General features: G+C 36.4%; 3 protein-coding genes across 4 annotated transcripts; 1 reads left to right on the top strand and 2 right to left on the bottom strand.

The window, feature by feature from the left end:
- Window positions 1–104: 104 nt before the first annotated feature.
- Window positions 105–19,210, bottom strand: myd (mayday). Of its 2 annotated transcripts, none has more exons than XM_068297237.1 (4): window positions 19,047–19,210; window positions 7,027–8,309; window positions 394–1,078; window positions 105–322 (listed from the first exon to the last, which is right to left on the bottom strand). In XM_068297237.1, exons 2-4 carry the CDS (start codon window positions 7,545–7,547, stop codon window positions 248–250), a joined length of 1,281 nt encoding a protein of 426 aa, XP_068153338.1. In that variant the 5' UTR covers window positions 7,548–8,309; window positions 19,047–19,210; the 3' UTR covers window positions 105–247. The 2 variants fall into 2 exon arrangements, with proteins under 2 accessions (XP_068153338.1, XP_068153339.1); XM_068297238.1 differs by lacking the exon at window positions 19,047–19,210 and adding an exon at window positions 9,903–9,938.
- A 687-nt stretch (window positions 19,211–19,897) lies between these two features.
- On the top strand, window positions 19,898–22,332 carry LOC137581920 (BRCA1-associated protein). Its single transcript, XM_068296323.1, has 5 exons — window positions 19,898–20,206; window positions 20,316–20,652; window positions 20,713–20,883; window positions 20,941–21,732; window positions 21,797–22,332. Exons 1-5 carry the CDS (start codon window positions 20,146–20,148, stop codon window positions 22,098–22,100), a joined length of 1,665 nt encoding a protein of 554 aa, XP_068152424.1. The 5' UTR covers window positions 19,898–20,145; the 3' UTR covers window positions 22,101–22,332.
- On the bottom strand, window positions 22,212–23,415 carry LOC137581921 (uncharacterized). The gene has a single exon (XM_068296324.1). The coding sequence runs from the start codon at window positions 23,321–23,323 to the stop codon at window positions 22,433–22,435; it is 891 nt and encodes a 296-aa protein (XP_068152425.1). The 5' UTR covers window positions 23,324–23,415; the 3' UTR covers window positions 22,212–22,432.
- Window positions 23,416–26,210: the final 2,795 nt, after the last annotated feature.

Here is a 26,210-nt window from a genome sequence, read left to right as displayed (position 1 = left end):
TCTTAAAAACAAATAAATTGTATTAGTGGGCAAAAATCACACATTAAAGGATGCACAAAAAAAATCAACAACAATTTTCGTGTATAAAGTTAAAAATTATGCCGTTCTATTAATTATTATGATTACGCATTTCTAGTTAAACTAATTCCACAAGTGCCATAACTTACAAATTAATATCACTATAAATGCACATCGATTATATTATATATAGTAATTCTCTCTGATTCCCTCTGATTGGGCTGAATGTCTAAAATTCTGTGTGAAAACTATTTGCCGTATCGATCATTTTGGATTGCAAAAATATCTCAGCATTGTCAGTCATCTGAAAAAATATTAAGGAAAATAAATAAATATTCAGAGAAAAAGTCCTGCCAAAAGTAGACTCTAACTAACCTCTTTCAATGTCAGCATTTCGTCCTTGTTCTCATCGCAGAGGCTGAACAATGTGGCCGCTTCTTGGAGAGCATATCTGGGCGTCTTTGGATTCACATAGTTCAGGAGCTCTCCACGATCCGCCTTGCCATCATGATTTTTATCGATTATCCTTTTGAACTCCTCACGCCGCTCCACCAAAGTTTTGCTTATCAATGATTTGCGCAACAAATCATCATCGTCATCGACATTCAGCTCAGAGAACTCCTCCATGGTCAATTGCTCATCGCCATCCTGATCGAACTGCCTCAGTAGATCATCGACCAGTTCCAATAGATTCGAGACACTCGATTCGGGATGTCTAAAACTTAAAAACTCATCGATTGTCAGGGTAAAAAGATCCGTGCGTGCCGCCTCCGACCATCTGGCCTTATCTCGCATCATATCTTCGCGTGCCTTGCGATTGAGGGCCGTATGTCTAATCTCATCATGCTCATCGATATCGGCATCCGACATTCCATGATCATGCAGAAAGAAGCGATGATATTCATCCCAAGTAATAAGACCATCAGCTGGACCAATATCCACACGACGAAATTCACGGGCATTGTTCATAATGGCCTCCTCAATGTGGTCCACAATGCGTCGATTGATATATTGGGCCAACTCTTGAATAGACAGACGACCATCACGATTTTGATCGGCCCTGCAGATGAGAGGAAAAACAATTTTAGGCATACCATGTCTAAATTTCCCTCATGTTAAATGCTTTTCCCTCATAACGAACATTCTGCATATGACAGCTGTCTAATGATTTCAAGCCCTCTGGCTTCCGCCACACGCCCCATGTCAATGAAGTGTGAATGGTCACCAAACCCCTGAAATAGGTGTCAGATGTTAAAGGTAGGTATATCACGTTTGGGACCTTTAAGCGACATCCCTGCCACCCACGCCCAATTCAAGTTATGGCAACCAAATGGAAAATACGTTACGCAGTTTCAGCTAAAACCAAAAGGGAAGCCTAATTTTTGGTCAAGCCGAAGTTGATGTACCCTTTGCTTATGCTCTACGACACCAGTGTCGTATCCAGATATAATTAATCTATTCTGATCTCATTTTTCTGGATCTGAGAATGAATTTTCAAATGATTTGACTTTTAGGAGGTATAAGAGTCAAGAATATATATATATCATGTCTGCAGTGTTTACTTAGAGGCTTCATAGAAGCCGTAATAGCTATGTGAATAAATTCACATGATTCTAGAAGGTCCAACGAAAAGACATAACTATATGAGCTCGTTTGTATGTCCATGAATTGTCCACTTTTATCAACAAATGAATATATTCCTATTTCCAGTAAGAGTATAAAAACGCAAAAGCTAACTTACCAGCAGTATAATCAGTGTATGGGGCTACTGGGATAAGGCTGGCATTTGTTTTAGGGATTCTCTGGGTGGGTGAACGGGCTGGCAGACAAAAGTCGCGGGCACATTGTTGTTATGTGCGCTTTGGCTTTGTGCAAAGGGAAACACAGGGGAAAGTGTTTCCCCTCATAACCACCGCCTGGCGGTTTCATTAGCATATAGTTGGAGCATTAGTAGCTAAATAAATAAACTTGCTACTTGCAACTTGCAACTAAAACGATTTTAAGTTTCGTTTCCTCTTTTAGCCAAAAACAAAATAAAAAAGGAAAAAACAACTTTTTCTCTCCCTCTTCTTGGTTTCTTTTCTTCTTCTTTTTTTTTTTTTTTTGCTGGTGGTCACGTTTCTGCTCCCCATTTTTTGTTGTACTTTTTGAACTTGTTTTTTGGTGTTGTTGTTTTTCTTTTTTTCCTTTTTTGCAGTTTTTTGAAATATATGCCAAACGTTTGCGGTCTTTGTGAAGTTGATTTTCTCTTTCCGGCTTTTTTTGTGTTTTTTTTTTTTGAAGAAAAATCCTTTATAACTTCTGCCATCTCCCAACTACGTGCAGTTTGGTGAAGTTTTTCATTTGTCGTTGGCATTTTGCATTTCATTCGAGGCAGAGTGACAGGGAAAGTGCCAGCTCAGCGAATCAAGGAGGGGGGTTGCGGTGTACAAGGGTTAGGGATGAGTTACAAAGCAAAAGTGCATTTTGCATAAGCCTGTATATCTGCCTCCCCTGCTCCCTGCTCCAATTCCTTACATGGAAAATTCAGATTTCTGCTTAAAAAGAAATGTCCCTTGACCAGGGAAAAATAGATTTCACTGTTTACTTTTGGGAGGCAAAATAGACAAATCTCTTGCTGACGAATCTCTGACTCTCTTGAAATAGATGAAATTGTGTTTTTGGAAATAAAAGACACTTCTCTTGTGTTTTCTCACGACTTTTTTTCATTACTTTGATAAGCAAAAACGATAACCTGTTCCAAAAGTTTTAAAATAAATCATTTTGAAATTTACTCGTGACAGAAAATGATTTTGCCATTGAACACATAAAAGTTTTTGGCGCTTCTTTAGACTCTAGATAGTTTATTTTTTTATTCCAAGTTGTTTCTAGCAAAGTTTTGTTCGCCCTCGTCGCTTGTGAATTGGCATTGGGAAAGTTTTTTTTGAGGGCAAGATTCCTTTCGCTTAACGTAGCATACTTTTATGGGCCAATATCGCGGCATAAGAGAGAGAGAGAGAGAGAGTGGAAACGGAAATTGGTGGCTCGCCATTTTTTGCGCAGTGCTAAATCAATGCGAGCCAAGGGACACCGAATAAAGGCAAAAGCAATACGAAAACGAAAACGAGTGCAACAAGGCCCTTGCAATTCGCAGGCCTAATTGGTGCCAAAAAGAAGTCTGAACTGGTTTGCAGGACATTAACGCGTCGTCTCTGTGTGTGTGTGTGTGCGTGTGAAACAGTTTGAATTGGATTTGGCCTGGATTGGGCGAGCGAAGCAAAGTACACAATTAAAATTTATAACAATGTCAACCCCCCCGTCGGCAACTGTTTTTCGACAGTTGCCATGACAGTTGCCAGATAAAATTTAATTGCTTCTAAAAATGGCAGAAACAACTGCCACAATGACGCTGACGCTGGCGATGGCCCTGCAACCGCATTATTAAAACGACATTTACATGCAAAGTGGAAGAAGGTGGGGTAGATGGAATCATGAAGGGAAACCACTAAATGATGGCTATTAATTTCAGGCTTTACAATTATCACAACATTTTCTGGTCACTTTTAATTGCAATTTAATGTCGATGCGACAAGTGTGGAAATCCCCCCCAAATACACAAACACACACAGAGATACACGCTCTCTTGCTCTCTTTCTCTTAGATAAAGAAATTTGCATAGACTAAAGTAAAGTTTATGCCAAAATTTTATTTCATTCCTTCTCGGTCTAATGCCTTTTGAAAAATTTATTGCCATCTAACAAAATACATTTATCTAACATTTGTCTATTTCATATCTAAATGCCGTTATCATCATCAATTTAAATTAATTTTATGCGAACAAATTTATTGGCGTAATTCAATAAGTTTACTTTCTACTTACACACACATACATCTACATACTTGGTACATATATTTTTGTCTCTTTGCCTTTTTTGTATGTAAAATATGCGTAGAATGTGAATACGAACTCCCTCGAGTGCTATGGTTTTAAATTTTATCCTTCATCAAATATTAATAAAGGCTTTGCAAATACTCACACACACGCACACACACACACTCTCTTACACACATACATTTGCATAGATTTACGCATACAAATGCAAATAAATGGAAACACAAATAGCAACTGTGTCCACGCTTAGTTACACATTGAAATTTCAAATGGAATTTGAATACCCTCCAAAATGAAAGGCAAAGTGTATGAAATTGGCCTGATTCTCTGCATAGATTACAATAGAGCAAATATAACTTCTTGGAATCGCTCAGCAATTCAAATATTATAATTTGAATTGTGAAAGAGCAATCGACAATAGAAAAAAGACTGAAATTTCAGCTGTTTTGCTTTGAAGATCATGGCCTAGATACAATAGATTAGATATGTAAACAAAAACAAATGAAAAAACTAACAAAAAAAAGCTAACTTATCTTTAATAAGTTTTGTGTTTTTTTAAGATTTTTCTACACTTTTAGAAATTTATCATTAACTAATAAGCCAAAACTCATTTTCCCATGTTTCTGGTGAGATGTTCTTCAATTAAGTAGCCTTTTTGATCGCTGGTTTCTAGTATGGCTATAAATTATAGTGGTTATTAGGGTTAAGGTGGTCCGATCCCATGAATTGTCAAAAAAAAGTTTAAATACCAAGTTAATTCTTACTCGACTCGGATTTTTGTGCTTATATAGAAAATAAATACTTTATAGAATCGGAAACGGCTCCTTTTCTGCGTAACGAACACCTCACTAGTTTTATACAAGGATATAAATAGAGGAAACCTGTCTTTAAAATATTAAAGGGTTAACTTTTTTTTTTAAATTTTTCAAACTCTAAATAGTAAATTGTCTCTCATCACATTTACCTAACTAAAAGGCTTTATATAGTTAGTTATAGAATTTAAAACTATAGAAAACTCCAACTGAAACTTATTCCAAATACAAGTTTACAATTTCATGTTATGATATTATCAGAAGAGTATATGCTTAGGCCTGCCCAAAGTAACCCCTAACCGGCTAGGTCCCGAAGTTTTCTTAGTTAAGGGTCCAAAATATTGTACGGTAATCAAATTATCATTATCATATCATCATTATTTTAAGAATAAGCCTTTAATTATCATTTTCATATCATATCATTATTTCACGGCTTTGCCTTCAATACAAATCTCTACTAAGTACTTTTAAAATATTTTGAGCAATACTCTACGACTTCCTTTGTACCTCCAAGTCTTAGCCATTTCGTTAAGTTAGATTGTAATACTCATTTAAGAGAGTATCCAGGAGTTTGTGATGCAATCTTTGAAACTATCAACTTTATTTAGCATAAAATCAAATTGAACTCGAACAATATTCTCATTAATCTGAAATGTCAATATCAAATTGCAACTAAATGTGATAAGATGCAAGAGATAAACAACTTTTGTCGTCTCTTAGTTGGTAATTTGCAATTGCTTCATCATTCTGTTGAGCAATCAGAATAGTTTCATCAGCATCTTTTGGTGGAGAACTGACTCAGTTCACAAACTATTTTATTATTTATTGAATAGAAATGAGATTTTCGGGCACAAAAGATATTTAAAGTTTTTTGCCTTTGCTTAAGTTTTTTTGCTTGGTTTTCTTTTTTGTAGGAGGTAAAAACTTTTCGTCTGTCAAATGGGGGAAAAAACAGAAATTCAAATAAATATGAAATTGCAATGACATTTTGATTTTGTTTCTTCGTCTCTCTCGGTCTCTCTCTCTCTTGTCTATCTGTTTCTGTGCCTCGCTGTCTCTTGCACAAATTCGTTTTCGCACTTAAAGTTTTCATTTTTATTTGCCCAAAGGAATTTCCAGGCATTTATTCAGTTGATTGCCCAACCAGCAGCATCAAATTGCAATTTTTCCTATGTAGTTTTCAATAGCCAGTTGGGGGTAGCTTGGGTGGAGGGGGGTTAAGTGTCATGGATGGTAGAATGACTGGAAACTTTTCAAGTTTATGTTTTTGCTGGTCAACAAAAAAGTAAAAAAAAAAAAAAAAGGAAAAATCTAAGAAGTTCTTCGTCTAGGGCCAGCCAAGTAATTGCCTAATCGCTTGGGCAAGTGATGAGACCATTTTGTGATTTAGTTGAAAGTAATTAGAAGAATTCTGCAAAGTCACAAGGATAGAAATTTGCCCCAAGAGATGTTCTTGTTGTTGTTGATGGTGATGATGATGATGAAAATAAGTTAAAGCCAATTATGAATAACTTTTTAAAGCAGAAACTCTGAATGGTGTGAAATGTGACATCAAAGTTGTTTATTTTCCTTTTGAACTATGTTATAGAAGTCCAAATGTAATCTAATTCTATTAAGACTTAGATCTAACCATCTTTGACTCTCTTTTCCTGTTAAATTCATGTTAAATTTGTCAATATCAACATCCATTCGCCTTCGTTTCCCTTGAATGGATATGCTTTAGTTCCATTATGTCTTATTAAATTAGAAAATTGCGAAATCCTTGAACTTTCTGCTCCAATCAATGTTTATTATCTTCGCTAACTTGTAATTCGATTATCCTGATTGCTATTGCTTGGAACAAATCAAAATCAGAGCAAATAACAAATCTCTCTGCAGGGCCTCCTTATTGTTGGCCCCTTCTGCCAATCCCCAATCTCGTTTGGGCTTACAGACATCTCATCCATCAATTGCGGTATCCTGCCCCTAACCTCTGTGTGCGTACCTCTCTCGCTCTGTCTCTCTATCTAAGCCCCAACCTTTGTCGCCGCTAATTTTACAATTTGTCGTGGTACACACAATTATGGCAGTCAGTGTTATGGCCTTGTTTTGTGCGGATGGATGAATCGGTTTCCTACTCCCATGCCTCGTTTTTCCGCTGTTAACAAAGCCGCAGGCAACATGGTTATGCGTAACAATAAAGCAGCCGCCAAACTAGCGCCAAATTATCAACCAGAACCCAAAAGGATGCCCCAAACAACCCACCAGGACCTATCCGAACATTACACCACCCACTGGGAGGAAGGGAGAGGTCGTGGGTGAGTAGAGCAGCAACAAAAAACTTACCGTTTGAAAGCTTTCGCAAGTATTTGATTCTCATTCACATTGCTCGCCGCTAGAATAACTGTTTCTGGCTGGTTTGGGGATTTGCTGGCATTTTTTGCCAATCCCAAGGCTAAGCCCGGCGCCTTCGGCTGCATTTTTTCGTGGAGTTGGAGATGAAGATGCTTCGCCACCTTCTCGTTAGCCTTCTCCGAATCCAAATCGTTTGTCGTTAGCAGCGACTTTAGTTTCGGTTGCTGGTGCTGTTGCTGCTGCTCCAATTCCTCCGGCGAGTGCTGTTGCTTTCGACTATTATGTGGCTCCACGTTGGGCGCCAATTTGGTTTGGTCGGCATGCTCTTGATTTGGTTGCTGTTGTTGTTGTTGCTGCTGCTGCTGTTGCTGTTGTTGTTGCTGCTGTTGCTGCAGCTTGTGGCTGGTACTGTGCAATATCAGGCCAATGAAAAACATATAAAACAAAATGGCGCACAATGTCGAGCAACGCAGCCAACGGAAGCTTTTGCTCAGCTTGTTAACGAAAGTCATTTTGTTGTAGACGCCTTCGCTGGACAATGGATGGTCTTGGTACTCTTCCTGTTTCTGATGACGAAGATAATGATGATGATGATGATGACGACGCTCTTGGTGATGGTTGAATGCCACTAGCACAACCGTATCTTCCTCTCCCTCGACCACGCCGCCAACCTCTCCGTCTCCTTCTTCCGGCTCGTCGTCCTCCACCGCCCACACAGTTTCCTGCTGCTCCAACTTGTAACGCAGCTTTCGTCTCCTCGTTGCGTGTAATTTGCTGTAATTTTGTGTTCCTCTTTTTCTGCTCTTCGTTTTGCGTGCTTTTATTTCACCCAGATGATGATGATGATGTTGTTGTTGTTGTTGTAATTGTACATTAATTGACTTTTATGTTGCAGCTGGGATGAACCTAAAGATCCAGACGAATCGTAGCTACCACGCCCATATGCCGACACCAAACGCCCATCAGTACGTTCTGCTTAGTTTCCTTTTCTCCTCTCTGAGTGTGTGTGTTTGTGTACAAGCTGCCCTTTTTCTGGGTAATTCTAATACCAATTTGATGTGTTATTGCCTGTAGCATGTTCCATTTCCTCTCGCTTTTGCCTTGGTATTTCTATTTTCCTTTTTTGCACTTCGTTTTTAACGCCAATTTTACATGATTGTTACAGGCGTTTCCATTATGCATTTGAAGTGCTACCACTGCGGCTGCTGTTCGTTCTGGTTCTACTTTTCGTTCTTCTGGTGAACATCATGATGATGACAATGTCGATAATGGGGCTGTTAAGGAGAGGAAATTTAAAAAGAGGAAATGATTTTGATTTAAGCATAAGTTATGGGTGGAATAGTCAATTCTAGCATAAGAAGGGAAAACTAATGGCAAAACGGAAAAGTGTGACTTGTGTAGGATTCGTTTTTCTTATCAAGTTGTGATTCCCAATCAGTTTGTGACACCCAAAGAGTCGAAATATTTCCCTTAAGTAACTTGTATCTAAGCTAAAGCTTTAAGTAATTTAATTGTTATCTAAACTGTACGTTTTATCTACTCTAGTTCAGGCCAGTTAAAGCAATATACTTTATGTCTAAGCTTTTAAAATAATTACATTCAGTATATGGCTATCGTTCCTCATTTTGATCTCTCTTATTGCATCACATTTTATCTGCTTAACGACTTCACTTTTAGTACTTTCTATTATGTAAGTCACTTCGAAAATTTAATGGTTATACTAGGTTCTCTTTGATTCCCATTTCCTAAGTAATGAAAAGCCAAAGGAATTGAATTTATGCCAGGGGTTAATGAGTGGCCCCATCCCGCTTGCTCTTGCTGCCACTCCTACGCCCATTTTATTTTGTATTTGTTCGCACTCCTTTTGTCTCTCCTCTCTGTCTTCTTTGCTATTCCTCTCTGGGGGGTCATTGAAGAGGGGTTAAGCAGCTAATGGACTAATTAATAAGTTTATGTAGTGGACAAGCGGGCTCAATAAATATTTTTGGCAAATGAGAGATGAGTTACAGTTGCCTGGGAAACCACAAGTGAAATTTAATGGCAATCATATTTTATATTTAAAACAATAGCAAATACTTAATTAACCACACAATTTTATGAGCTTCAAATTTGGAAGGCCAATCACAAAGAGGACCTGAGAGAATCAACCATATTAAAAGAAAAAGTCGTCGAATCTTACATAAGTTTAATCTATTATCTAATCAAAAATTGAGTTATCTTTATTAAATCTTGATGGAAAAATAATTGAATTCCCGACAGAGTAAATTGGAGCTTCGAGTTGTATGAAAAATTAAATTTATTTACTCACTACACTTAGTTTTAATTATAAAGCAGAAAATTATAATCTTTATTCATAAGAACTGTTTGCTTAATCTGTCATTTATGAAGTAGTTCCCCTTTAAAAATGTTTTCATGTTGAGTACTCGAAAGACAAATTTTTATTGACTTTATAGATTTGCCCCTATTGGTATGCAATCATTCATAAGACCATTAACACTGCTCTCGACACACACACACGACGTAACGCAATTTACACGAAACCAGAGGAGGAGAGAGAGAGAGAGAAATCTCATGAATTCGATTTGACTTACTGACTCAATTTGTATCTCCCCAATATGTTTTACCCTTTATTTTTTACCACTCTGGGTTAACTCTTTTTTTTCTTATTTTTGTAGCTCTTTTTAACGCTTTTGTTTCGCCTGGTTTACTTTTGTTTCAATTCGTTTCGTTTCGTTGTCTTTTATTAGCTCGTGAACAAGAAGAAGATTACGGGAGGGAGGTGTGGGTTGGGGTTGGGGCTGGGGTTAGGGTAAAGGGAAATGTCTTTGTGAATACATTCATTCAAGCTACGCATTGTAACTACTCACTTGCACTCAACTCATACTCGTTTTTGCTGTTAAGTCGCAGATGTTTCATTGTTTCGTTTGTTGGCCAACATTTTTCCATTTTGGCCATTTGTTGCTTTCGAGCGTTTTCTTTTGCTCTCTCTCCATGTCTCTCTCTGTTTTTATTAACTTGTTTTATTTTGCCGTTGTTTTGAACCTTTGTTGGTTATTAGTTTGTCCGCACTCTGCCAAACAGATGGCAAAAAGCACAGCAAAAACACACAAGAAGAACCAAACAACCAAAAAAAAAAAATATAACAAAAAAAAAGTTAGTAATAAATTTTTAATGAAATTTTCTGTGCAAGCTTAATGAAAAGTGAGCACAAAGCGTGACAGAGTGCAAAAGAGGCGGAATGGGGGGAGGGAGTGAAGGAGAGTGCTTGAGCACACACAAAAAAAAAGGAAAGGAAAATGATTATTTTTCTAATAAATTTTATGTTCATATCTGAAATATGAAATCCAATTAGCAACTTTTTACCGAGTACAAGTACTTTTCCGCTTTCCCCCTATCCCATCCACAGCTGCTCATTAAATGTGTCCCTCGAAATGAGATTATAATGCAAAGATATGCCACATCACGGTCTGCAACACCCCAACCCTCATCCCTTCTTGACATAATGTAGATAGTGTCAATTTCAATAAAAATCGATGATATTACGAAAATGCGTTAAACTTTATGGCAAAACTATTGCCAGACAAAGTCGGTAAGGAAGTATCTCCCCTCTTGATAAGCTGATAGCTTGAACAAGTTTAAAGATTTGATTTGCAAAGCTCTTGCCATTCAAAGATTGCTATTGCTTTTGCTCCTCCTTCTCCTCCTCCTCTCAATCACTTCATGAACGATAAAAATGTAGAGCAGAAAATAAACTAAAGAAAGAAATCCCTTATTCCCTCACAGAACCAATGATGATGATGATGATGAAATGTTTGCTCTGCCATTGATGGATCTCTCTGTGCGGATGTGGATAGCGGATGTGGATGGTGGATGGCAGGACGGAAAGCTTATTGGCCAGTTCAATGGTGAATAGATGTACGAATGATTGTTTTTTCAATGAGAAATACCAGTGAAATGCATCGGCGGACAGCTCAAGTATGTTTGTCCAAAAACGAGAAAAACTCTTCAAGTAGCAATTGCTAAGATGCACATCAAATACTATAACCATTAAGGATTGCAGAGTGCATGATTCAAGTGAATTAATCAAATTTCATTTCATTTTATGAAGCTTTAAAGGCAGAAAACTTATATCGATCTCATTGGGTATATATGCAAATTTGTTTGCCTTAATAATAATTATTGCTTGTATCTATTCTCTATGGCAAAACCTATTTAAGAAATGGGAAACAAGCAAGTTTTAAAGCTAAAAGAGACGAAAAAAAGGACTTTTTCCTTACTCTGCTCTCTTTCCAAGCATCAAGGTCACGCTGAGTAGATACTTTTGAAAAATTATGTAAATTGCGAAATATGCTATCCGTTTCCGCCACTTAATTTGTGATGTAAATTATTCTGATTATGCCGATTAGCCAATTGTTCTATGGGGCATATTAAACAGATGGAATTCGGCATTTAAAAATAAACAATGGTTAGCCTTAATCCCAGAAGGATTAAAGACTTGTTAGTCAATAAACAGTGTAAGCTAAATCCTTATTAAATTTATTTCTATCTGTTTTTAAGCTCGCATAAAAATATTGGCTATCAATCGTATTAAAGACACATATATACACACATACATACATGAATATGTACATGTATGTGTATATAAATCTAACCCAATTCTAAATTGAACATCAAACCAATCCACAACTAGGACTCACCCATAGTACAAACAAAAATTCCATTAAAAATTTATGCATATAAAAAGTCAAAATTTTAATTTTTTTTTTTTTTTTTTTTTGTCATGCCATCAAAAATTGTTCATATCGAAACTCTGGCATTTCAATTAAAACTCTAACAGACAAGCTCCGGATTATGATGTGAAATGACTATGATGAGGGGGTGGAGGGGGCGGGGAAGTTTGGGATAGGCAGCATAATTTCCCTGATAGATTTCATTTAACTTTTTAATGGACTTTGAGCCGAAGTGTAGCCTAAAAATTTAACCCGGCATTTATATCAATTATAAAATAATCAACAAAATATGAAAAAAAATTAGAAATTTATAAAACGCAAACAGCAAATTTAACCCCCTTTTTGTATTTGGCCAAAGAAAAAAAGGTTTACCCAATTTCATATTAAATATTTACATAATATTTTATATTGTTTTTAAACAAATTCTCAATGCATGCGAGATTTAAATGAATTTTAGGTTGGGGCCAAAAGGTTGTGTGGGCCAATCAAATCTGGGTAAACAACCAACAGCAACAAAAAACATTAGAAGGCCCCCCCCAACACCCACGGCCCCCTCCACATTCATCATTCACCACTTAAAACTAAAAAATTTATACTAAAAACAAAAGGAAACTAAAAACTGGCGAAACACAGACGAACAAATAAGTTGATTTGTTTGTTGTTTGTAAAGAATGAAAATGCCAAAAACTAAAAGAGCACTAAAAATGCAAATGACCAGCAGAAAGAGCGATAAATAGAGAGAGAGGCAGAGAGAGAGAGAGAGGGTGAGAGGAAAGTGAAAGAGTATATGAGAGACTAAACAAACAACGAAATACACTAACTCAAAACCGTTTTGAGTTTTTTAGGAGTTTTAAGGATGTTTGTAGGTCAATTTTAAGTTTCGTTTGAATCACTTTAACTAATACTTACTTTAACTAACATTCTTTAGCTTACGAAATCTTTAAAGTTTTTGTATCTACTATTTGAATTTAGACTTACATTCTAATTTCACACTCAAGACACTCTGTCTAAGTTTACTTAGCAGAAAGCAATAAAGTAGTTGCCGCAAGTTTGAAATGCTTAAAATAAACTCAATATTAGTTGAACAAACAATGTGAGATTTGTGCAAACTTTAAACAGTATTAAATGTTTCTTAATTTGTTTAAATTTAAAACTGGATTATCAAATATGAGTTTGAACATAAGAAAGTTTTATGTTAGATTCGGTTATTGTTATAAGTAAAAAAAATTGTTTGAATGTGTTACAAGATTTGAAAGTTACTCGAAGTCAATCAAACCATATTGTGGGACACATGGCAAAGGATTGATTTGGAACAAAGGTTAATGATAACTTAAAACCTAACTCTGTACTCTCGAAAACATTTTCTTACACTAATATGTAACTTAAAGTAATATTTGTTACAAATAAATGTAAAACTTAAAAAGAATTCAAAGTATCCTCCCATTTTGGATTCTGATTCCACGTCTTCTATGCCAAAATGTAACCTCATAATTGAGGTCATTAAATGCTGGTAACTCAAATTAATAAATCCAACATCATACAAATATGAGACACGATTGCAGCAGATTAAACTGTTTAGGAAATATAATAATTACTTTCGGAATACAACTATAGAAATCAACATCAACATTCCGAAAAGGAACAGATCCTTCACGTTACAACAAACAAAAAGGCAATTAAAGATCGAAAGTATTTGATGGGAAAAAAAAATCACTGAAAATTGTGAGAAATTGAAAATTTAGTTTTAAAGCAGCAAAATTAAAAGAGTTATGTTTAAAAACAATATTTAAAACAGAAAAAATAACCTAAAGGGGAACTTGCGAGTGAAAACGGCCTATGAAAGACCTCAAGTCAAAGCAAATTATCAGGCAAATGGATATAATAATAAAAGTCAAATCGAAAACTTAAAATTTTTCAAGTTTCATCTATTCGAAAACAATTTTATGTATTTCAGACTCAGTTAATTAATAAAAATAGTTTGCTTCAAAACAATTGTCTACAACTGAACAAATATGAGAAAATTTAATCGACTGCAAGGAAAGATTACCCAAATCCAGTTCACGATGGACTCGATCTACTTTTTGTTTTTTGCAATGGAGATATAGAAGATGGCGTTTAGTTGGTTATTTATAACGGCAGCGAGAAGTTTCATAGAACTTGGCATAAGTATCGTTTATAATGAAGTATTATTAAGAGGGGAAATTCCTATCATTTGATCAAAATAATGGTTTAAGGGAATTACATTATGCCAAAGATTTTAATCCCTCATGGTACACTGAAGACTGTGAAGACGATGCATCGGACAGTAAGCACTGGAATTTTAAGATCCAAATGCTAATCCGGCCATAAACGGATCCGAGACGGACTGATTCTTCCCTCAAGTTATATAAGCCTTTCTTATTATTTGCTTATTGTCCATTTAGAATAGTTTACAAACAAAAAATATATGTATAAAGGCAAATATATGAACTGAATCTAATTAAAATTGAGTACAATAATTAACTGTTTATTAATTAACTAATATAAATACCCGATTATTGTAAAGAGTAGAAATATCTCTTAATTTCACGCATCTCACTGTAATAAATGCACGAGCTGCATCTCGGCAAGAATGAAAATAAAACAGATAACGTATACGCAACGTTAACGTTTCAAGTGAAAATTTCCATGGTCATGCATTTGAAGTAACAGTTGTGTAGCAGCAGGTGGCAGTCCACAGAGCAACACTAGATTTGATAATATTTAACTTCGGATGCAAGGGCAGAATGCACCACAACAACAACAACAAGAAACTCTAGGAATGGTAATGCAAATGCGAAAGGGGATTCCTAGCCTGAATCAACCGACATCAACAACAGACTATTGCGTTGGTTTTGGAGAACATTTGCACTTGTCAAGCCGCCTTTGTTTGCATTATAGTTGGTGTTGCAATGCTCCTGCCCCTCCACCCTTTTTCAGCCACTATTCCTGCCCTGCTTGTGTGCTCCAGCAAATGGACAGATACTGTCAGCTGACAGTTACTTGTTGTACCTTTTCAAGCAGCTCACCCACAATTCTTTGGCCTGACATTTTTACATCATTTACACACTGGAAAATTCTCTATCCCCTCTCTCTCTCTCTCTCTCTGCCCCTTTTTCGCCATGTAAATAAGAATGCTGAAAGGGTGATGAAGGGAATACAAAAAGGAGACTGAGATATACATAAGAAATGATGCTGAACGTGAGAACATTTATGGACAAGTGGCCAGGATAATGCGAAAAGATGCAAAATGGAAAATGGAGTTTCGTACTAAAGAGGATTGGTTGAATATGAAAAGAGGAGAATGTAGAGAAAAGTGTTTGTGCGTGTGTGTGAGAAAGAGGAAGATATCTGTGCCAATATGTATAGTTATGGATTCAATACGGATTTCTCATCAATCAAATTGCTTGAAAACATAAAATTACATACTAAATCTTTATGTGATAACTTTACAAGTAACCCACAAGAAAATATATAAATCTCGTTATTAGCACACCTCAGAAAACATGGCATGTCTAACAATAAGTGTTACAAGGAAGGAAGTCTTAAAAACACAAAGTAATAAAGGTGAGCACTTAAAAAAGACATAAGAAAATGCATAAAAGAAAAAACGTATTTACCAACATAGACCTGAATTCATATACTTATCGTCTAATTGAGTTGAATCTCTACTTTAAATGTTGCCTACACTTTTTTAAGCTTATAAGTTCTTGATCACAAATTTCTCCAATCCCATATGGATGACACTGATAGATGAATTCTATCCATCAAGCAAAGCTTTTTGTGTTGAATTACTTCACATGGAATCGCAAGTTAGCCTAGAGAGTCAGACTCCAACAATTCACAAGGATTATCAATCATTCTTTTGGACACTTGTGCAAATGAAGTGAAATTCTCGTTAAAGGACTAGAAATGAGGACTAATTCATTAAGTTAATTATCTAAGTTTAGTTGAATGAAGTAAGGCAACTGACTAACCACAAAATTTTCAGCAAATTCAAGAGACTAGACTTTTTAGTTAGCCTGTAGCCTGTATGGGAATTTGTCGTATTAAAATTACTCATACGACACGTTGGCACAAAATTATATCAATTTATTCGACAAAAACGAAGTATTAACTAGAAATGTCCTTCTTGACATTAATTATATGGTGAAAGCTGAACATTTTATAGTCCTTCTTAGTTTGGAATACTAAAAATAATTCGTTTTTATCTTTCGATTCCAAAAATTCGACAGTTTTACCTTTTCTTTAATTGATCTGGCTTTTTGAAGAAGAAAAAACGTTATAAGAGCTACAACCAGTCCATATTTTTAGAGATTAGAAAGGAGAATAGGAAAGATAGAATACTTTTAATGGGCTGTTATTATAACTTATCTGATCACCCGCTTTTGTGGTACACTGTAGGCAATGAGAATTTTATTAGGTTTAGCATTGATTTTCTATTTGTGGCACACAAATTATTATTATCGATCGATCTGACTGCATATGGGATTATAATTGACTAAAGCCTGTAGGCACATACATGCGGATGTAATCCATGCTCTGTATAGATTGACTTTCATCCTATTCCTCATTCACTTTCCTGTATGTCTATCTGTTTGTCTCTTTCATTTTGTCAGACTGTAATTATGTTAGTTTGGTTGGAAATTGAACGAAATTGGGTAAAAGGTAAATTGCAACCGGTTGCAGGCCCCCTTAAGCCCCCCGCTCCCTCTCTCTGTTGCTCTTTCTCCCTTGGCCTGTTCCACATTTGGCAATTAAATAATTTTGTTAAGCCAGAGATAGAGTAAAGTAACAGATGGATAGTAAAAGAGAGGGCAAGAGAGAGAGAGAGAGAGGACGCAAGCGAGAGTATAAATGATGGAGAGTGAAAAGGAAAGAAATACATGCTGGCTCATGATTGTCGTTTTGCCAGTTTTTGTTTCTAGCAGCAACGGGACTTGATCGGGTCGGAGAAGGAGGAGAGCATAAAAAGTGAAAGTGCACACACACACACACACATGTTTACTCGTATACTTATGTGTGTGGAGGTAGGCACACATATATGTATACATATTTATATGTGTTGGAGCCAACATTTAAACGTAACAGACACTTCAGCTCTCTGCCAACAACATAGAAATGTCACTCCGACAGGCAAGTCCCCTTTGCAACGTAAGGGGAGAGGGGAGGAGAAAGGAAGAGCCCTTCATGAATGGTTGCATGTGGGTGAGTGAGTAAATGAATGAGTATATGTATTTGTGAGTGTGTGTGTGTATGCGTGTGTGTGTTAGTCTAACAATAAAGCGTAGAGAGAAGTGCAACAAATGCATGAATAAACAACAACTCAATTTGAATAAAGCAACAGCAGCTCAGCTCACTGCAGCGACGCCAGCAGCGACTGCGACGCTAACAGAGAGCTGTTGCTGTTCCTCCTGCACTTTTATATGTTCTTTTCCTTACGATTTTTTTCAGGGTTGTCCCTTAAAAGGCCAAAAAACTGATTTTTATTGTCAATTCAATTTAAACTGGAGAAAAAATTCACTTTTTACAACAATTTTTAGATGAAATATAAATGTAGTGAAATATTCAATGCAAAAATCAAAAATTTATTAAGACACATTGAGGTTAGGTTAGACTTGACTTGCATTCCTTCGATTTGGTAATAAGTAATGATCTAAGATCTTTAATGCTGTCCATATGAAATCTGAGATTAGAATCATTTTCTCAACAATCCATTGATAAATGTAAAAGACAATCGTGTAACTATAAAAATATTGAGCCCCATCCAAAAATCTTTCAATACTAATAACTGCTGACATCTTCAATTATTTAATATGATTAACTTAATTTTTACAGGAAAAACTACCAAAGAAAATCTACGAACACGGATATGGACAGACACTTCTTTTTGTATTCAATTTTCTTTTCAAACTTCTGAGAGAAATTTTTGGCATCATTTTCCATGTCAAAAATAGTTGCAACATCTATCATAACAAATGTTTCAAAACTAAATTTTCACACAATAAATTATTGTTGTTAACCATGAAATCCAGTTATTCGCTGGGGTTTTTTTTTTGGTTTTGGTTGGTTGCCAACAACAACAAAAAACAAAAAACAAAAACAACTTCCCCAAAAAAAAAATGTTTATACAGAATTCCATCATTCCATTTTGTATACATTATTGTTTTAGTTTAGTTTTTCCTTCGCGTTAGCTTTATTACATACAACACAATTGATTTTCGCTATGCAAATGTAAAATGCCAAAGTGCTCAGCTCCAGAGATAGTGGGAGCATTAGCGAGGGGAAGTGGGCAGACGAAGGTGAGGCGGTCTAACAATATAGTTTCAAACAAACTTCAAATTGGCAACATACGAAGAGCCAGTCACACGCACACACACACAAACACGGAGAAAAAGAAAGAGAGAGCTTGAGCAAACGAGACAGAGAAAACTGGGTGACTGGGTTGAAGATACGGCTGCAAGTTGGTGGGGGGCCAGACGGCACAGGGGCATGGGATTGCAACAAAAATGACAAACGTGCTTTTGATAGACTTGTTGACGACAAGCTCCTGGCACTTGGCAGCTGTCAGTTACAGAGAGACCCACCAATTCCTCTCCCTTGGCCACACACCCAAAACAAAAAAAAAAAAAGAAAAATAGAAAACGAAGCGGGGTGATGTGTGTGTGTGTTTGTGTGCTTATACCCTGTAGCCAAGTGGTTATATTGAATTCTCTGCGAAGTTAGTTAAAAAGATCTTTAGGGATTTCCAATGAGTTTAGCGACAATCTATGTAAAGGACCAGGCCCTCGGTCCTGTAAGTTGTAAGTTTTTATCTAAACAAAATTCATTACAGGGTATCCTAAAGGTTCAAATCACTTGCAAAGTCCACATTTTAAAGGAGTAAGAGAACGGTAGAAATAAAGGGTCATGCGAGACGATGAGGTTTTTGGCGGTTTGAGGCTGGGCAAACAGTTTTTGTAAGCAATTTTTGTTCGGTTTGTTGTTGTTGTTGCGTTTACATTAATATATAATGCCGAAAATCAATATCATGATTTCTGGCGATTGCCATTTTTACCGCAAAGCGATTCATATTCACATATGTATGTATGCTGCATATAAGCCATGCCATAAAAAATTGTATTTTGTGGTTCAATCTTGATAATTGCAATTACAATTCACACACACACACACACAACCTGTAACACACACATCCACAGATATATAGTAAATGTTGGCCAAGACAAGTTTCGGCTAATACAGCAACAAAACAAAAAAACTAACCTTTATTGCATTTACTTTGTTTTGGTTTTACTTCTTTTCTGCTTTTTTTTTTTTTTTGGTTAGCGCGCGCCCGAGATGACTACGTAATTTTTGGCCAGATTGAACGTGTTTTTGGGTTTCGACTGTAAATCTGCCCTCTAAGCGTGTCATGCAACCGTTTCGTAGCAGTTATGCCCACGTACTAACTGCTTTTAAGCGTGTTTTGGCCAAAAGAAAAACTTGCCAACGAACGTAGACCACGAAGTTGCTGTTAAGCCGCACGAATCGAAATATGTCGAAACGAAATAAGTTCGGCCGACTATTTAAAATTCAAAATGTAACGGACGGTTGGACAAATTTTTGAATATCGAGAATGTTACAAAGGTTTTTTGACAAAAAATACAGTTTTGAATAAATTTTCTAGAATATGTCAGACCAGAAAAACCGAATTCATATTCGGCTAGCTATAGAATATTTTATAGTTGTATAACTTTACAGTTAGAGCTGAGTGATATAGTCAAACTTTGTCACATAACTTTCAATTATATTTTTTAAGAAAAACAAATGGTAGGTAAATTTTAAATTTAAATTTTAAATCCTTGTCTTATACAAGACGACACCTTTTCTTATACAACCTGTCTTATACACATTTTACTCGCACCCTTAGCACTATTACTCGCACCCTTAGGAGTGTTACTCGCACCCTTAGCACTATTACTCGCACCCTTAGGACTATTACTCGCACCTTTAGAACTTTACTCTCACCCTTAGGACTGTTTACTCGCACCCTTAGGAGTGTTACTCGCACTCGTGAGTAAATGTAACAAAAGAGTCGAGCTCGAACATTAGAGTCGAACGAAAGAGCATGATCGAACATGTTCGAGTTCGAAAATAATGTTGTGTTTATGTCGTGGAAAATAAATTTTCTTCCAATTTATTTATAAAAAAAACACAAAAATACGGATAAACAATAACAATACACTGTTGAACCTCCAGTGAAACAATTCTAGCGACCTTTTTCAACAAGCACACAAAATATCATTGTCAATCTCAATTTCGTAAATTCTATTTGCACCTTAAAATAAATAAATAATTATTACTTAATATAAATTATGCTGTAATGCTAGAAAATATATCATTGTGTGTTATCAAAATCGAGATCGATTTGGAGAACCTTGGAGGTGAGTGCAAGAAACTTCTAGAACGAGTCAACTGGCAAAAGTGACTCCTTCTTTGTTTGGTTCTTAGTCATCAGTAATTTGGTTTACTTTTCTATTTATAATTTTACAGACGAGGGTGCCGTCTCAACAGAACATCCAACCAATCCGCGAGTCCAGAAGGAGCGGGAACGAGATCGTGGCCTGCGCCAACCCAAAGACATTACCATTGAGACATATACGAATCAACGTTGGACCAAAGAATTGGAGCAGGTGGAGAGCACTAAAATGAACTGGGCCGCTGTACTCCAGCAGCACACTAATAGCCCATCGGCGGGAAGCTCTAGGGAGACAACCCCACGAACTGGCGACGAGGCGCATGCTTCAAAGTTTCCACAGGAGATTCTTTACTTTTCGGGAAATCCCATAGTCGAGGTCACCAAGGGATTGATTCATCTCTACAAGAAGAAGTAAGTAGACGAAAAGAATCCATTCAGAAACCTTACTAATTTGGGCTCTTTTTTTTTCAGTGAACGAAAGGCCATCAAGGAGGCTCCTTCAAATAAACTTTGCCTTTTGGCTGTTCCAGCCACATTGAACTGCCATGATTTGCTGAATTTTATAGCTCCATGCCATGCCGAGATTAGGCATGTGCAAATTGTCAGAGACGGCAGTCCCAATCAGTTTATGGTGCTATTGGAGTAAGTGAAGCTTAGAATCACTCCGAAATGGATAACCACATTATATATTCTTTACAGATTCCGTTCGAACGATTCCGCTTTAGAGTTTTATAAGTCTTACAATGGCATTGCCTATAACTCTTTGGAGCCGGACTCTTTGTGCCATGCCGTTTGGGTATCTGCTGTGGAGCGGAGTGAGAACGGTTTGCCCCCCTTGGGACACACTGAACTGCCCACTTGTCCCGTTTGTTTGGAACGCATGGACGAGAGTGTCGATGGAGTGCTGACCATACTTTGCAATCATGCTTTCCATGCCAGTTGCCTGATGAAATGGGGCGATTCCACTTGCCCGGTGTGTCGACATGTTCAGACACCGGAGCTGGTCGAGGATTCGGTTTGCATGGAATGCGAGGGAACTGATTCTCTGTGGATTTGCTTGATTTGTGGTCATGTCGGTTGCGGTCGTTATCAGGGTGGACATGCAGCAGCTCACTTTCGGGCCACCAATCATACATTCGCCATGCAATTGGGCACCTCCAGTGTCTGGGACTATGCGGGCGATAATTTTGTGCATCGTCTCTTTCAAAATAAATCGGATGGCAAGCTAGTCGCTTCGCAGACCGAGAAGGATGAAAACGAAGACAAGATCGACTCTATGCAAATGGAGTTTACATATTTACTAACCTCCCAGCTGGACACCCAAAGGAAATTCTATGAGGATCGCATGGAGAGGCTTGAGCAAGAGTGGCAAAATTTCAAGGCCAGCGCCAATGAGGCAAAGACAGAGATCACCGAGTTGCAGCAACAGCAACAGGGCATGCAAAAGGAGAAGCAAAATCTGGAGAGAAAACTAACTCAGCATTCCGCCAAGTAATAATAATTTTCGATACCCCTTTAATTTTCAATCCCTTCAATATATTCTCTCCACTTCCAGACTGAAAGAGGTCCAAAAACAACTCGTCGAGGAGCGCGAACTCTCCAAGGCATTTCAGAACAATCAAATATCTTGGCATGGCAAATACAAAGCTTTGGAATTGCAGTATAATGAATTCAAATTAAATCACGACAAAGAAGTCACCGAACTCAAGGAGCAGGTCCGTGATGTTATGTTCTTTTTGGACAATCAAGAAAAGATGGCCAACTCTGAACTAGCTGGCGCCTCGATAACCGGAGTCAGTGAGAAGGAAAAGACCGAGACCAATGGACGTCGTGGTAATCGTCGCAAGAAGAAGGAATAGACTTGAATTATCCTTTCGAAAACTTACAAAATTGAGCTATGCAGCATTGATGGGATATCGGAATGAATCTGCAGCCTGCAACTCAAAAAATGTGATTTCCTTTTGTGAAAATTTAAAGCTTACACATAAATATATATTTATTCTGTCATTATAGTTAATTTTTAATTGGCCCAGTTTACTTATATTTCTTTTGAATTGGGAAAAAAGGCAAATTAAATTGAATTTGATTAAATGTTTCTTCTTTTTTTGTGATTTATGATTTAAGTATCCGTATAATTAAGTTGATTAACCAATTCATTTACAATTTAAACTCTCAATGATACACAACGATATCAAATATCCTCCTTGGCTGAAGCAGGACATGCATTCTCGCATTGGAATGTAGGATCAGCCATCTCTTTGCTCATTTCGCTGGCTTGGAATATATCCAATTTCTCCTTCATCTCCTGCTCATTGCGATCAACATTCATCAAATAGCCGGCAATGAAACTGCGTGGATCCTGCGGCATATGCATATGCAACTGGGCAAAGGCGCGTATGAGGACCTTGCCCATTTGATCTTTCATATCCGTAGCCGCAGCATTCACGCTCTCCAGATTCTTGCCCTGCGGCACCCAGTCATAGTCCTTTAAGGAGCATTCACATATCGTAGCCGCATCCGTTTGTTTGATCAACTGAAAGAAGGGCAAAAGCACCGATTCACTACGTTTAATGTTGGCCACCTCGGCAGTGAATCGTTTCTGCATTTGACAAATATCCTTCTCGCATCGAGCTATAACCTCGGGGTCATGGGACAAGGTGGCAGTTCTCTTAATGTAGTCAATGGTGTTCTCGTGGAAGCCCTTGAACTTGCACTTCTCCTCGTTGTAGGCACGAAGGCATTGCCTTGCATAGACTATGATGTTATGCCGACGCTTGCGCAGCTCCTCGCTCCGTTCACTGTAGTGGAACTTGACCTCATCCAAGCTGGCAATGCGCTTGGCGAATGTTTCCAGCTTCTCGTCACTCTCACAGAGTTTCGACGTTTGCGTCTTCTTCTTCTCGTGGCCACATTTCAAATTCGCCTTGTTCAGTTCGGATTTCAATTCAAGTTGCAAGTTCCTTAGCTCCGTATTCAGACGCTTCACATCGTTGTCATTGCAGATCAGAGTATTCAGCATATCCTTAATGCAATTCCTATAAGGATTGGGCAATTCATCGGGGCAACCAACCAATTTCATCATTTTGGTTATTAGTTATTTTTTCAAAATTTTTGTATATTTATGTAGAATGAAATATATTTATATTGGTTTTTGGAAACGAGACAAATTTATCTCAGCAATGACAAGGATTTAGTTATTTAAAAGTTAAACAAATTATAAAATGAAAATAAAATAAATGACTCAAAACAGAAAAGTTCCCTATGGCAGGACGAAATATCTTTAAGCCATTTTAAAGAACCATAAAAAAAATATACAAGTTAAAATAAAAGAGATAACTTAATCAGCAAAAATAAGTTTAACTTTAATTCAATTCTATTTAAAGGACAATCTTGTCGATCCTAGAATCAGAATGATGCAGCAACAAAAAAAGAATCTCAAGAATTTATTCGACTCCTAGAAAAACTCCAAGAAATAGAGATCTATTCTAATTCTATAAGGCTTATGATATTCCTCAAATATTTTCTGAAAGTATCCGGAAATCATTTCTAGAATCTATAGATCCAAAAACAAGGAAGGGCATATAAATAAGTCAAGGTTGAAGTTCACTCGACAAAACTCTATTTAAGGCTTAACAATAATTTTAAAAAAATTGATATAAAATTTAATATTCTCTACGCAAATTATCTTTATGTTTCCTTTATAAAGACTCTATAAATATATCTAGGAAAATAAACTAAGATCAGTGCCGGATTTGCCATATATCAGGAGCAGCATTTGCTATGGGCTCCTCGAGATAAATTAATTGACAAAAATTAAATTTTATAAATTTTTGAAAACTTCTAACTTTGCAGAACTTTTAAACAAATTAAAACTAAGTTTGCAAAGAGTTATCTTTTATTAAGACTTTTTAATACTAAATTTAGTCAGTCAGCTGGAATTAGTCAAGTTAATTATCAATGCAAGCGCTCTTAAAAGGCCCATGAACAGCAAATTAATTCTAATTAAACTTTATATTACGAATTTAGTCAATTCTTGGAGTAGTTGGAAAATAAATATCATAATTTTTTACGTCGAATGATTTCTGTGAATCTTAATCTTTTTTTCAATCAATAAAAGTTTAATGTTATTTAAAATAGGCGAAATTACGATTTAATAAAGTTATAGCTTCCTCAAATTGTTAAAAAATTGGATCTACAGTCTGTAAAATGGGAGATTGACCGATTTTTCAATCTTGAAATTGGTAGATTGACGGATTGACAGACTTATAATGTTTAAAATATACTGCAAAATCGTTATCTTTTATTCTATTACCCGGTTTACATTTTTGTCCTAACTTTCACACTGAAAGGATAACTTTAGCGCTGGCTTAGTGACAGCACTGGCCAGAGTCCTACTGCCCTACAAAAGACTAGTCCTTATGTAAAACATCTAACTATCAAAATCTATTTTGAAAATCTTCTACTAATACACATTCTCAGAAATTCCCAGGAAATCCATTCCAAACCATTCTAATCAGTCTTCTAAGTTCTGGATCAAATTTGAATAGAAACTCAATTCATTTGAAGATGAATTTCACATCAAAGTTCTGATCCTTTATATTAAAGAAACATTGCCTTTAAAGATTAAAATATCTACGACTTATACAAGATCTAATCTCTCAGACATCTGTAAGAGAAATGTCTGAGATCGTCCCAAACAAAATGTCGACCGGTTTAACTAGAAATCAAATCTTCAATCACAAACCATAAAAGAATCTAGATTCTGACAACAACAACAACAACAACTACAAAGACAAAACTATGGATATATGTATCTTGAAATAAGAATTTTGAAATGATTCACCCCACAACCCCTTGCCTTGCCCTTCGTCATCGCCAAACTGGAGTTCAATCAATCAATTGAGCGGGGCTCAAGTCAACCAGTTTTCTGTGATTTTTGGGTAGCTCCCATCTTGTACCTGTAATTAAGTAAATTAATTAATTTTAATCAAAAAAAAAAAAAAAAAAAGAAACGCCAAAAATTCGCATATTTCCTCCTACTTCTTTATCTTATGCAAAAATTGTTTTGCAAAATATTTTAGCAAACATTTTTGACTATCAAATGATTGCATAATTAATTTCATCTTTTATCTTAGTTTTTTTTTTTTATTTTCTTTCATTTTAATTGATTATATATCGCAATTTGATGGATTTGTGAAATTTAACGGATAAGAATTTGATAAATTTGAATCTTTCATGAGGTGGGAACCCATTCGTATGGGGTTTCTGATGTCTCCAAAATATTGACACTTTGTTTTTAAAGAATTTCTAACGGTTGTTAGAAACTGTGATAGACGACTTTTCGAAAGACTTGCATCACTTTATGTGGTTGAAAGGTTCATTAATGCCTTGCTGTTGACTTTAAGCCTTAAAAATTTGTGGATTTGGCAAAAAAAGGACTTTTGATACATATACCTAAAGAGCAACACAATCCAGTCGACTTGTCATGAGATTCAACAGCATGAATTGAAAAGTGGCAAGTGTCTTAGGATAGCATTTGGATAAATAATTTAGACCATGTTCTAATCTAGTTAATATTTTTGAGGGTGTTCGATCAATAAATTTACATTTTCGCCTTCGAAGAGACCTTCCAGTTATAGATTTATTGATTTTTTTATATTTTGCATTTACATTTATTGATATTAGAGAGACCCCTACACCTACTCCCTGTATCGGTATGGTTTAGACGTACATATGCTAAATTCTAAAAGGACAATAAGCAAATATTGTCAAAGGTTATTATGAGTATGGCGGTAGAATTACCAGTCCTTCTATGGTCTTAATGGCAGGTCAAGTGGGTGACTTCTTTTCAGACGTCTAATCTGAATGCTGTTGTCCAGCAATTTGAGTGCCAGTGCATTATCAATGGCTTCTAGCCTGGAGAGGTACCGAATGCCATACCTCAGGATCTCGCACTTAACTAATGAAAT

The sequence above is a fragment of the Drosophila tropicalis genome, unplaced genomic scaffold (assembly GCF_018151085.1).
Source record: "Drosophila tropicalis isolate 14030-0801.00 unplaced genomic scaffold, ASM1815108v1 contig_859, whole genome shotgun sequence".
Taxonomy (NCBI): domain Eukaryota; kingdom Metazoa; phylum Arthropoda; class Insecta; order Diptera; family Drosophilidae; genus Drosophila; species Drosophila tropicalis.
The sequence above is the reverse complement of the archived record's forward strand: the minus strand, read 5'-3'. Positions and strand labels throughout refer to the sequence as shown.

What these genes read in the sequence shown, in the direction of transcription:
- myd (XM_068297237.1), bottom strand. Translation starts at nt 7,547, where the DNA reads ATGACTTTCGTTAACAAGCTGAGCAAAAGCTTCCGTTGGCTGCGTTGC. An exon ending in CTTGCGAAAGCTTTCAAACG is followed by an intron (nt 1,079 to 7,026) that starts GTAAGTTTTTTG and finishes TCTCATCTGCAG; the next exon opens with GGCCGATCAAAATCGTGATG. An exon ending in AAATGCTGACATTGAAAGAG is followed by an intron (nt 323 to 393) that starts GTTAGTTAGAGT and finishes ATATTTTTTCAG; the next exon opens with ATGACTGACAATGCTGAGAT.
- LOC137581920 (XM_068296323.1), top strand. Translation starts at nt 20,146, where the DNA reads ATGCTAGAAAATATATCATTGTGTGTTATCAAAATCGAGATCGATTTG. An exon ending in CGATTTGGAGAACCTTGGAG is followed by an intron (nt 20,207 to 20,315) that starts GTGAGTGCAAGA and finishes ATAATTTTACAG; the next exon opens with ACGAGGGTGCCGTCTCAACA. An exon ending in CTAACTCAGCATTCCGCCAA is followed by an intron (nt 21,733 to 21,796) that starts GTAATAATAATT and finishes CTCCACTTCCAG; the next exon opens with ACTGAAAGAGGTCCAAAAAC.
- LOC137581921 (XM_068296324.1), bottom strand. Translation starts at nt 23,323, where the DNA reads ATGATGAAATTGGTTGGTTGCCCCGATGAATTGCCCAATCCTTATAGG.